Source organism: Diabrotica virgifera, chromosome 3 (assembly GCF_917563875.1).
Source record: "Diabrotica virgifera virgifera chromosome 3, PGI_DIABVI_V3a".
NCBI lineage: Eukaryota > Metazoa > Arthropoda > Insecta > Coleoptera > Chrysomelidae > Diabrotica > Diabrotica virgifera.
Window position 1 is genome coordinate 37,551,681 of NC_065445.1, and position 12,905 is coordinate 37,564,585.

At 31.4% G+C, this 12,905-nt stretch overlaps 1 protein-coding gene across 4 annotated transcripts in view; it reads left to right on the top strand.

The window, feature by feature from the left end:
• The window catches only part of LOC114326027 (chloride channel protein 2), a 152,602-nt gene that overhangs the window by 80,154 nt on the left and 59,543 nt on the right, over positions 1 to 12,905 (top strand). The window contains exon 1 of one of the 4 annotated variants that reach the window (XM_028274228.2): positions 1,586 to 1,693. The exons of 2 other annotated variants lie outside the window; for them this stretch is intronic. In XM_028274228.2, the coding sequence (XP_028130029.2) occupies positions 1,601 to 1,693 (93 nt within the window). In that variant the 5' untranslated portion in view covers positions 1,586 to 1,600. Of the gene's footprint in view, positions 1 to 1,585; positions 1,694 to 6,516; positions 6,878 to 12,905 lie in introns of those variants that run through there. One more of the 4 variants, XM_028274227.2, reaches the window with a different exon arrangement.

Below are 12,905 nucleotides of genomic sequence, written 5' to 3' on the forward strand. Positions count from 1 at the left end.
ATCAAGAAAAACAAATACAGTGGTAAATAGACTGTATATTATAATGGTAATATTATTAAATTGTTTTCAATCAAAATTTAATAAAATTTATTTTTTTTACGTAAAAATTTTCCGAGCGCGCAGATTTGAAGCGAGCCGGGCGATTTGCAAAATTCGGCCGCTCACAAAAGCACCGATTTTAAAAATAATTTTTAATAATTAAATGTAACTATACTTTATAATAATTTTTATTTTAAGATAACATAAGTCTGTCTTTAGTCAATGATTGTAAAATATCTTCTTAATTGTTATAAATAAAGGCACTATGATTTAAGAAAAAAGAAACAATTATCTCGGCTTCAGTTGGTTGTAGAAATTTTTTATTTTTTTTATAAATCTTCGTTTGATCTTCAGCAACAATAATCTGTAAGTTAGAAACTCATAGGATGTACAGGGCTGCTACAGATCTAAATGTTTATAACGATATTTGCCCCCTTATTTCCAAACCCAACATTTAGCTCGGTTTCAGTTTGTCGTAAATTTTTTTTATTTTTTTATAAATCTTCGTTTCGTCTTCAGAAACAATAATCTGTAAGTTAAAAACTTATAGGATGTACAGGGCCGCTTTAGCTCTAAATGTTTATAACGAAATTTGCCCCCTTATTTTCAAACCCAAAAATTAGAGCTTTAATAATAGTTTACGCATTTATTTACATCAGAATATGAAAATATAACTCTTTAGAATGAGACTGGATGTTTCACCAACTCTCTACGATTTTTTTTTCAAAAAGTTATAGCCTTCGACATTGGAGCTCTTGGGATAAACAATTTATAATATCTAAGCAACAAATTCGTTAATCCGGCCTTACTATTTTTTTATGTTTGGAATTGAAAGATCTTCATTTTAAGCTTTAAAAAATAAAAAAAAATATTTGTACAATAAATAACGCAATTGTAAAAACGGTCATTTTTGATATTTCGCAGGCTGTTTTGCAATAACCAATAAACAAAATTAAACTTACTATAGCTCAAATTGTAGGTTATTTAATTTACTACGACTTTCTATTAAAAAGTTTTTCTCTAGAATCAATATCCTAACCTGCAAAATTAAAAACCTTTAAAAGTTGCAAATTTAACAAATGAAAATCGCAATAAAAAAAGCTCACAATATTTTTGGTCACATTTTAGTAGAAGTTATTCCTGGCATCGTAATTTACAACACCTGATAGGTTTCAAAAATTCCTGAATTATATCCTGAAATCGACCTATTTTTCACCCACAGCCTGGAGTATTAGTTTGATAAGTTTACAAGCATAATGGTGGAAATGGTAGTTCGAATAAAATTTTAAGAAAATAATGAGTAGTGCAATTAGTATCAAAAAATATTTAGTATCTTTTGATAAAAATACCATTTTTCATATTACTTTATCATATGAAGGAACATACAAGTCGAATGATATACTATACCGTTTTAAAAGTTAACGGGGCATTTGGTGATTCAGAATTTTCTTTATAAAAACGAAATATCTCTATTGTTGATTAAGTTTTTATATCCTTTTTTACATCATACGTCTTAAATACCAGATATTGTTTGCATATCTGAAATTGAGGCAGTAATTTTATGCCTCGTGTAAAAGTACGTTTACCTCGAAAATTTGGTAGAAGACATGGACAATACACAGTAACATCAAAGTCTAACTGGGAAGCTTATCAGGTAAATATGTACGATATAAAATACTTAAAAAAATTAAAGGTTATATTGTAATTATATTTTTAAAAATGAAGATTTTATTTGATAACATGTAAAAAACCTCAAAGAGTGTCGTAGACATTGTTTTAAATAATTCTCTAAAAACTTCAATAAATTATAAAGAAATGTATAAGACGGTAACTTTTATACGACACAGAACAATTGCTTAGTATAAAAAATACATTAATAACATTTTTAAATTCTTTTTTTTTGACGACTTTTTTTTTTCGTTAATGTATGCCATATAGTAAGCAAACCTACACGTTTATGCAGAAATTTCGGTGTGGTTTTTTAATTATTAATATAGCGATACGCTTTAATTAATCTTGCCTTTCTCTTAGCATCTCGGAGGGGGGTATATAGCGATACGCTTTAATTACTACTTTTGCTAATTTTAATTTTAATAATTTTTCTCAAAACGAAATAATATGGGTTATATAAAAGTCACAGTTAATATACAAACCAGATGCTAAGAAAGACACGGTTTTACGAAACGAAATGCATCCCTAACCATATGATTTTTGGTGTGTTCAGTTTAACAAAATGAATTCCCCATAAATTAATTACCATATCACAAAACACATGCATTCGAGACGTTTCTTAAAACTGCAGATGTGTTCTGTTTTTAAACGCCAGATCTAAATAATTCACTGCCCTCTTCGGGCCATATTTTTGAAAGGCATAATATCGATATAATAGTGTTGTGGTTTTTAGTTAGTCTCTTCACACCCAGCAAACAACGCAGACACGCCCGCACTCTCGCTAACAATCGACCCTCTTCCGAGATATAAGCAAACACCTTTTTTTGTTACCAAAATCAATAAATATTTTACTGTTCGTTTGTGACCCTTATTTTTATTATTTCAAATAATTGTTTCCGTCAACATACACCAACGGAACATTATATTAACAATATAGTGCGAAAAAGGGTTTTAGCACTAAATTTGAATTACTTGCTTACCATTCAAAAACTAACCTATTTATACTTAAATATAAACATTTATCTGTTAAGAAATAGAAAAACCTTCACAATAGGGTAATCTATTTTAAACGAAAATTTTCGTTTATAAATTCTCAAAGTCTGTTTGTTCGTTCGTGCGTCGCCGCTCCTGCAACACTTAGAGTCGATCTAGCCATGGATCACCATGTAGTTTTATCTCCTGAATCCAAATCTGAAAACGGCATTTTGATATCTCTAACCATCTTCGAGATAACCGATCTTAAATTTAACATTGTAACGTCACAATCCTTATTCAAATATTTCTTTTCTGCCGACACAGTAAAAGTCAACTCAAAATTGAGAAATGTCAAATAAATAAATTTTATTAATAATGTTTATGTAATGTTAAATGACAGGTCACTATTTTTTTAAGCTGTCTATCCAATGATATTAGAATAACTTTTAAACTCTTACTCTTAGTCAAAATATTTTTAGATATTGGAAAAGCTGATAATTTTTACACAAATATGAAAGAAATAAAATAAAAGTAGGTAAAAATAATAAATTATTTTGCACGCCTCTTCAGTTCTTCACATTGTTTATTTATATGTTTATTTTTGACCTGTCTGCATGCCCTTTTTATTTATCTATTTAGAGCCCGCGCAGACTGCAGACATTTTATCAGCCGATAGTTTAGTCGGCTTCTTAATCAGTACAGAGAGGTATGCAGATGCGCACATTACACCGATTCAGTCTCGGCCGACAAAAAAGTTTGATGGGCTTACCCATCATGGACCCGACTAAACTATCGGCCGATTAAAAAGTCTGCAGTTTGCGGGGCTCTTAGCCAGTGGCGTAACAAACTCCGTCGGCCCCCCCCCCCCCGCAGAATTGAAAATGGGCCCCTTTATAAAATTACTAAATGCGAATTGTGTAACAAAAACGTAGGTATACATATAATGTATTTGTGCACTGTTTATTTATAACAGCTTTATTGGTATAGAACTATCATATACAACAACTTTATTGGTATAAAATAAATTAGAACAAAAATTAAGAGCGTAGTCGTAAAATTTCGTGCCAATGCTTTTTAAATGCATTCATTTTTTTCGAATCCTGAGAAAACTAGTAAGTATTTTTGAAAAATTAAAACGCACAATGAAAGATTACATTATTACCGAGAGCCAAAAGTCCCTGAAAACTTCTATAATGTTTAATTCAGTAAGTTACAGGGGCGAAAAAAGAAAATTTAGTATGATTTTTAATTTTAAATATCCCATTCAAAAGAAACTTTTTGGTTATTCTGAGGGACTTTCAGCCCTCGGTAATAATGTAATCTTTAATTCTGCCTATAAAGTTTTCAAAAATATTTATTAGTTTTCTCAGGATTCAAATAAAATTAATGCATTTAAGAATCATCAGTTCGAAAAATCATTAGTCCGAAATTTTTCGCCTACACTCTTTAAATTATTACAATATTACATAGTATTATTCTATGAGATGAACAACTTTCTTCGTGCCCTACTATTAACGAATATATCTACAATAATTATTTTATTAATATCTATCTGATGGGCAACTTCGTTTTCAATAGTTAGCGCTAGAGAACTTCTGACATTGTACTACGAAAATATGGTTTTATTAATTTAAGCTCATAAAAATATCTCTCTGAACTAGTGGTCGTGACGGGTAAAGTTGAAAACAAAATGTACGCATGACACACTTCTGGTATGCAAGATGCAAGCACTAGTGGAATGAAAGTCTATAAGAATAAGTTTGACTGTATCATAAATAATAGAGTTCACCGATTCCAACTGTGTCCTCAATGATTTTCTAACAAATTGCAGTTGCTCGAAAAACTCATTACTTAAATCTGACGGGTACGCAGCAACTAATTTACTGACTCCTGCGAAAACTTCTGGATCCGATTTGAAAAGATATCCACTTCTAGGATGTGAGACTTTAAAATCGTTGTTCACTTTGTACATAGGTACTTATAAATCCAGCTTGAATTTGTTCAATGACTACATCGAGATTTTCGAAAAACATGCCTAAATCCAAAATTCCAAAATGCTTCTTAACTGTATCAAACCTTTGATTTTAAAAGTACAGGGAAAGCCAAAATTAGTAGCAAAATCTTTGGATTCTTGTAAAAATGACATATAGTTTTGTCTAAAGATTTGAGAAAAATTCTTTAAAATTGTAATGTTAAAGTAGTACTTACTTTATTTTGTAAAATAGATGGGAAGGCAAATTCAAAAACTGTTCCAAAATTATTAGTTGTCATTCTCTACTCACGATCTGTGGTAGTTAATATTATTTAAGATTATGTTTTTAAAATTATCATGTAGTTCTGCTTTACACCAAGCACAGTTTGTAATCTGGATGACCACCTAGTCACCGATAACGTTTTTAGAGTAAGCGATTTTGGTTGACGTTTTTCTGCATTGTTTGCTAAATCGAATCGAGGAAAGTTTTTGAAGATTTCAAGTCACTGCTGAAAAACGTTACATATGCATTCTTAAAAAATTTATCAATGATATATTTTTACATATAGACGACAAGATGGGGCCCCTGATATATTGGGGCCCCCCGCAAGCTTCATGCTGCGGGGGCCTCTGTTACGCCCCTGCTCTTAGCCTACACAATTCTATTTTTGTACTATCGTCCTGGTGCATGAGAGATTAGATTTTTCTTCGCTCTTTAAGAAAATCAGTAACATTATGTCTGTCATCCAGTCCTTTCTTTTTATAATCTTCTTTTCTATTCTAGTTTCTTTCAGCGAGAGAAGCCGTAAGATGAAAAAATCGGCGATTGCATTTTACTTCATTCCGAACACCATCGTTACTCTACACGTGTTTCATTTCATATCAAAACTCGCGTCAGGAGTCCTAGATGCGTGTTCGGAAAGAAATAAAATGCAATATCGGTTAGGTAGTTTTGTAAACTAAACCGACTTGAGTACGCCTACGACTTTTTATGAAATAATAAAGGGAAAGGATTCTCTCGGTAGCGAACGTGAAAAGTGTGAATTCAAAGCCTTCCTTAAAGCTATGAAACGATGAGATGTAAGAAACCTCTTTGTCCCACAAATACATAACGTACCGATGGTGTTCGGAATGAAGTAAAATGCAATCACTGATTTTCTCATCTTACAGCTTCTCCGTAAAACGGTAAAAGGTTGATTTGTAGATGTATTTGTTGGACAAAGAGGTTCCTTACATCGTTTCGTAGCTTTAATGAAGGCTTTGAATTCACGTTTCACATTCGCTACCGAGAGAATTCTTTCTATCCGAGAGAATTATTCTCTTTATTTCATAAATATGTCGTACCTAGCGTACTGAAGTTGGTTTATTTCACAAAACTATCTAACCTAAAACTACCTAGAGTTTAAAATGATTTAACGTTTTTTAATGGCATAGGAATTACTCATTCAACTACCCGCAATCAGAATAGTGTAGAATAGTGTAATGTGTGTATGTAATAGTGTATGTGTGTGTTGAGTAAATGTCTTGTTATTTAGTAAAGTCGACTTCATTGTCGTTACAAAGAGGCGCTTATTGTATCCGAACGTCTGCGGTCTCTCGGGTGAAATGATTTAAAGTTCACCCAGTTTTCGTTGACATGGGAAATATAATGGATTTTATTGTTTATTTTACAGTTGTTTTATGATTTTTTTTATTATTGCCTATTGTTTATATTTTAGTGGTGGAAAGATTGATTAAAATTCATTAATATTCTGCTAACCCAAACAAATGTTTCTTAATGTAAACTTCTGAATCTCATTACCAAAGGTAGTTGATAACGAAATAAGTGTGTACATACTGTACATGTCTGTATGTGTTATTAGAATACTTAAAGAAAAGTGATGTTTTTTAAAATAAATTGATACCTACCTAGTAAAACATGTGTAATATAGAGCACTGATAGTCAAATATGGCCAATTTGCATAATTCGAAGTGGGGCACGATTTAATCGCTATAATTAGTAATTGAGTTAGAATTATTTTGATTGATAACATGGTGAGAGTTGTAAATGATTCAGTGTTTAAAAAGTATCATTGGAAGGTAGTGAATCGTGCTCGCAAGTCGAGCATTGTGTTTACTAATGACAGAAAAATTGATATTAGCGGTGTTTTCACTGTCCTAGAAACGGATCGGGTTCAAAGGAAAAATAATCTATTCGCCAGGGACTTCCAAAATTATGAAGTAAGATTTTTATTTGTTTTATTTTTTTTTTATTTTAATTTTTATAACAACACAACCGCGAAAATTAAACAAGGAAACAAACTCACCGAAGGGTTTGTGACAAATAGAGGGCTCAAACAAAACAAGGATGCTGCCTCACTCCAACAGAAATGTAAGAACATGGGAATACCATTGCATGACCATACACTAGGTACTCTTTGTTTCGCAGACGACCAAATACTAATAGCACAAGACTACGATGATATCTGTTACATGACAAGCAAGCTAATAGAGAAATATAGGAAATGGGGACTAGAGATCAACATAGGAAAAACCAAATATATGAATATCGGTGAGACGCAGCAGGATTTGATCCTAGATAGAGGAGAAACAATTAGTAAATGCAACGAATATAAATACCTGGAAATGAAAATCACGAATGACGGTACACTGGATGGAGCCATTAAAGAACGAAATACTCAGGACAGGAAAGCAATTACGGTTCTAAACTCAGTACTCTGGGACAAGCAGATAAACACTCAAAACAAGAAAAATATCTATAACGCCGTAGTGAAAAGCATTACAGAAGCGAAGTATGGCCTATGGAGGAAAAATCGAAACAAATTTTAGAAGTCACCGAAATGGATTTTTAGAGAAGAGTTGCAGGAAGATCAAGAAGAGAACCTGTCACCGACGAACGGATACGAGAAAAAATTAAGGTAACACAAACAAGAAATGACGAAATCAACAAAATACAACTAAAATGGCTTGGTCACGTACAAAGAATGCATGAGGACAGAATCTCAAAATAAGTATAAAAGTGGAAACCTCAAAGTAGAAGAAGAAGAGGTAGACCGAGGAAAAGGTGGTATCAGGAATAAGCAAAGCAATGGAGAAAAAGGTCTGCAAGTAGATCAATGTGCTGACAGAGAGAAATGGGGAATAGGTATCGAAATACGGAGAACGTTGTAAACCAATAATATAGATTTTTACTTTTATTATTCCCTTTTTTGACCCGGTCAGTCAAACGATAGTAATTTTGAGTAGCATGGATCTCTATAACCTATATTTTTCCTGCAGTCGATTATTTGGACTTAATTAGTTATTAACAAATTAGGTCAAAAAACGGTAAATTTTCGTATTTTTCGTCTATCAGCAAAAAGTGAATAATTTGAAACAAATTTAAGAGTAAGAAATTTATAAGTTATATAAAAACCTTCAAAATAGCGTTTTTTTAAATGTTTCTATTCTTAGCCTATCCCCTGCAAAATAAGTAAAAAATTTCGGTTTTTTATAAACGTTACTAACATTTTTAAAAATAAACTACTTAGAACCTTCTTATTATATGGAATGTTGTTTCCTGTGGTGCTTATAAATGGTTAAGATTTTTGCGCAGTATATAAAAGAACAATTTGCCATCATAGGGGATTAAGTAGATTAAAAATGATTATGGTATTATCTGACAGTTTACTTAATTATTTTAATTCAATTAAAAGATCAATCATTTAAAAACCAAATCAATCAATATATTTCAACAATATTCTCATATCACTTTGGTAATTGTGAGTCATGAGGAACTGTACATACTCCTACCTCGTATGGAGGCACCTATGAAGAATAACAAATGACTATTAATTAAAAAGTGTCTGCCCCCATTGTTTCATAATATACAGGGCGAGTTGTTAATTTTTACAGAAATTTGTATTCGTCATAATTTTTGAACGGTAAGATCGATGTGTCTCTTATTTTGGTCAATCGTTACACTATTACTACCTAATCAACTGATTTATTCAAACTAGAAAAAAATCAGGTTCGTCTTTAAAAAATTAGTTCGTTTTTGTCTTAGAAAAAATTTCACCCTATATACGGTTTTTGAAAAATAAGAATTTTACAAATTAGACAAATAAGCAATTCAAATCGATCAAGACAAATAAGCAATTCAAATCTTCAAAACTATATGGTAGATAAAAAGGAAGCGAAAGTAGCAGTAGCAAAACCTAAAGCAGAAGCGTATTGATACCAGGGAAGGCGAAGCAAAGATATATAAAATAGCCAAACAGAGAGCAAAGAAAGCAAGAGATTTTAATCAGATTAGATGTATCCGAGATGAAAATAACAAAATACTAATTCACGAAAAGGATGTCAAAAAGAGATGGAGAAAGTATTTTGACAGTTTATTAAATGAAGAATTTGACAGACAGCCTGTGGAGTTAACGGAGACAGTAACAGCAATGGTTACTAGAATAACAAACGAGGAAGTGGCTCAAGCACTTCAAAAAATAAAGAAAGGAGAAGCAGTCGGACCAGATGATATTAATGGGGAAGTATGGAGAGCATTGGGAGAGACAGGAATAAGTTGGCTAGCAGGTATATTTAATAGAATTATGGAAGTTGGACAAATGCCAGACGAATGGAGAAGCAGTGTTTTAGTACCTGTCTACAAAAACAAGGGAGATATACAACAATGTACAAACTACAGGGCTATAAAACTACTTAGCCACACCATGAAAATATGGGAGAGAGTAATTGATAGACGGATACGTGAAGAAACCGACATATCTGATAATCAGTTTGGCTTTATGCAGGGCAGATCAACAACAGATGCAATTTTCATTGTAAGGCAACTGATGGAAAAATACAGGAATAAAGAGACCAACGCTCATATAGTATTCATTGATGTTGAGGAAGCATATGATAGAGTTCCTCGAGAGATTTTGTGGTGGGCACTCAATAAGAAAGGAGTCCCTGGCGAATATGTAAAGATTGTGAGAGATATGTATGAGGGAGTAACGACTAGTGTTAGGACAGGTGTGGGAGAGACTGATAAATTTCAGGTGAAAGTAAGATTGCACCAAGGCTCGCTGCTTAGTCCTTATTTATTCTCATTAGTTTTGGACCAGATAACAGCGAAACTACAGGGTAGCATTCCATGGTGCCTAATGTATGCTGATGATGTAGTGTTAGTGGGAAATAGTGAAAGAGACTTAGAACAAAAACTGGAACAGTGGAGACAAGCTCTGGAAGAAAAAGGTTTAAAATTTAGAAGGACAAAAACAGAGTATTTGGAATGTTCATTTAAAGATGGAGTTACTACAAATAAAATGGTATCTTTGGATGATGAAATGATTGTGAAAAGCAATAGTTTTAAGTACCTAGGATCGGTATTACAGAGTAATGAAGAAATAGATGGAGATGCATGCAGTAGAATTAGGGCTGGATGGATGAAGTGGAAAGAAGCGAGTGGTGTGTTGTGTGACAGAAAAATTCCAATGAAGCTGAAGGGAAAATTCTATAAAACAGCCATAGGACCGGCTATGATGTACGTAACTGAATGTTGGGCAGTGAAAAAGAAAGAGGAACAACGAATGCATGTGGCGGAAATGAGAATGCTTAGATGGATGAGTGGAGTGACAAAGAAGGATAAAATTGGAAATGAGTATATTAGGGGAAGTCTAGGTGTGGCACCAATTGATGCCAAAATGAGAGAGCATAGGTTAAGATAGTTTGGTCATGTTCAACGTCGAGACGTTAATCACCCAATACGAAGAATAGCTGAAGTGCAGATTCCTGGAAGGAGTAGGAGAGGAAGACCAAAGAAGACCTGGGGGGAGACGATAAGGCAGGATATGTTGGTAAAGGGGATTAACATTGATATGACCCAAGATAGAATTGTGTGGAGAAATGCAATTACACCGAGAGAAAAAAATTCTTGACATAAAGAAACTTTATTAATATTTAAGAAAGATCGACTTGGCATATTGCCTAAGAAATATATCTTTGTATGTAAAATATAATTTTCTAAAATATTTCAAATAAATTCTACTATAGCCAAAGAAATATATCTTAAACATGATTGAACCATCACTTTCTGGCAAACTTCAAACCCATTTATCAGAAAGAAATTACACTTGATGTTAATTAATTTTATTAGTCATAAAAATATATTTTCTACACATTACAAAACTATTCTTTCTGAGCAATAATATTTCTTAGTAAGGAATATTATTATTTTACTATTAATAATTAATGTATTTAATGTTAAGAAATATATTTCGCAGAGATAAACGTATATTTAGAGTTAAGTTAATATTTCTTGAAAATAAAGTGATATTACATACGGCGAAATAAATCATTGTGTTAAGGTAAAATCATTATTTATTAGTAAAACAAGATATAAAACGTTATTATTATGTACATACAAATATTTTCTCCACTCTTAAAACCACTGGCTTCTACACAACAATAAAAGGATGGAGAGGCGCCTTCTTTTGTTAATAGCACTTTGTATATTAGCAATTCACTAAAACAAAATCGTTATGTAGAAAGAGTAAACTTACTTTAATAAAAAAAATTTTATAAAGATATCTATAGATATTAATTTTGACAAATTTAGGAAATAAAAAAAATACACGGCCCCACATAAGAACTATTAATACTAATAATAATCAATCATATTTAGTTCAAACATGGCATTATTTAACCTACACATCTTTGTTTATTTTTTTCCTTTTGTTAATGAAATATTAATTATTTATCGGTATAATATTAAGTCACACAATAAACATTGTTTAGCAAAAACAAGAGGGAAAATACAACCAATGTAAAACATTGAAGCAGACATAATAATATGTAATTTTCTTATAAGCAATCTAAAAGAGACAGCATACCTAGTCATTAAGAAATTTTATTACGGGAAAGTATTATTAGTTTACATCTAAGTCATTTAATACATATTAACTAATTCACGGTTTTCGGCAATAACATTTCTTAACCATAAACATATATTTCTTTTAGACTAACTGATTTCTTTATCTCAAATAAATTAACAGAAAACATCCTCAGCGTTGCAACCGCCATGTTCGATATAGCGTTGTATTGTATATTTTTTTAGGAGACGATACATTCAAGAAACCTATTATAGTTGATACATAAGTATACACATTTTTAAAAAGGTACTTACATGTATGAAGTTTTACCATTTCTGGAAGGCCCGAAAGTTGGTTAATAAATCCTTTCTTAATATTGTTCTGAAGCTATATATTATTATATCATTCTGTCCCAGCTGTAAATTGTGGCATATTTTCCAGTTAGAATAATAAGCTCCTTTATTTCAGAGTCGTCCATCATTATACCTAAAAAGCATATAAAGATACTATTATGTTTCTTTTTTAACCATTCGGATACGCAACAATAGTATTATTACATCTGAAATTACTCAATTTACTTTTATTTAATACCTATATATGTACGTACCTTCAAAGTATCCGTTAATTTTTAAAGAACACCAATAAATCCAACATCCATCTATATGAACATGAACATATCACGCCATCTTGACAAACACTGACGACTAAATAATCATAAATAGTTAATCTGCGCAATTCTTTTGTGGAAGAAAATCTCTTTGCAAGTAACATTTCGGCATTAATGACAAAGTTTTTATTTTATAACCACAGTTACTACAGAGGGTATTTCTGAAGAATTATTTTTTGTGGTTTAAAATATTTATTTGATTGCAAGAAAATTTCTTGTTCACAAATATAAATATGGATTAACTTAACATTATATTTCTTATACTGCAAAATATTTGTAGTTTTCAATTTAAGAAATAAAAACTTTAGGATAAGAAAATTAAATGTAACCATTAATGCAATTCTTAGTATTGAAGAAATTATCTGTAAGAAATTATTGAGTTGTGTTTAAAAAACTCGTTTCTTTACATGTGAACCGGTGTGTTTAAGTTAATAGGATATGTTAACTTTTAAGAAATATTGCCCAAAAAAATCGGTGTTTTAGGAGAAAAGAAATTGTTCTCTCGGTGTAGGGAAGCCGACCCCGCATAGGGATAAGGCAAAGAGAATGATGATGGGACAAATAAGCAATTAAAATGGCATATTTATTTTTCCCCACATGATTACTTAATTTTTCATAAAAAAATAAAATTTGACTATAAATTAAAAGTTTGGTGAAGTAAATCATAGATTTAAAAAAATTGAATTTTTATTACAAAAATGAATTTTTATTTGAACAAACATTTAATTTATAAGTA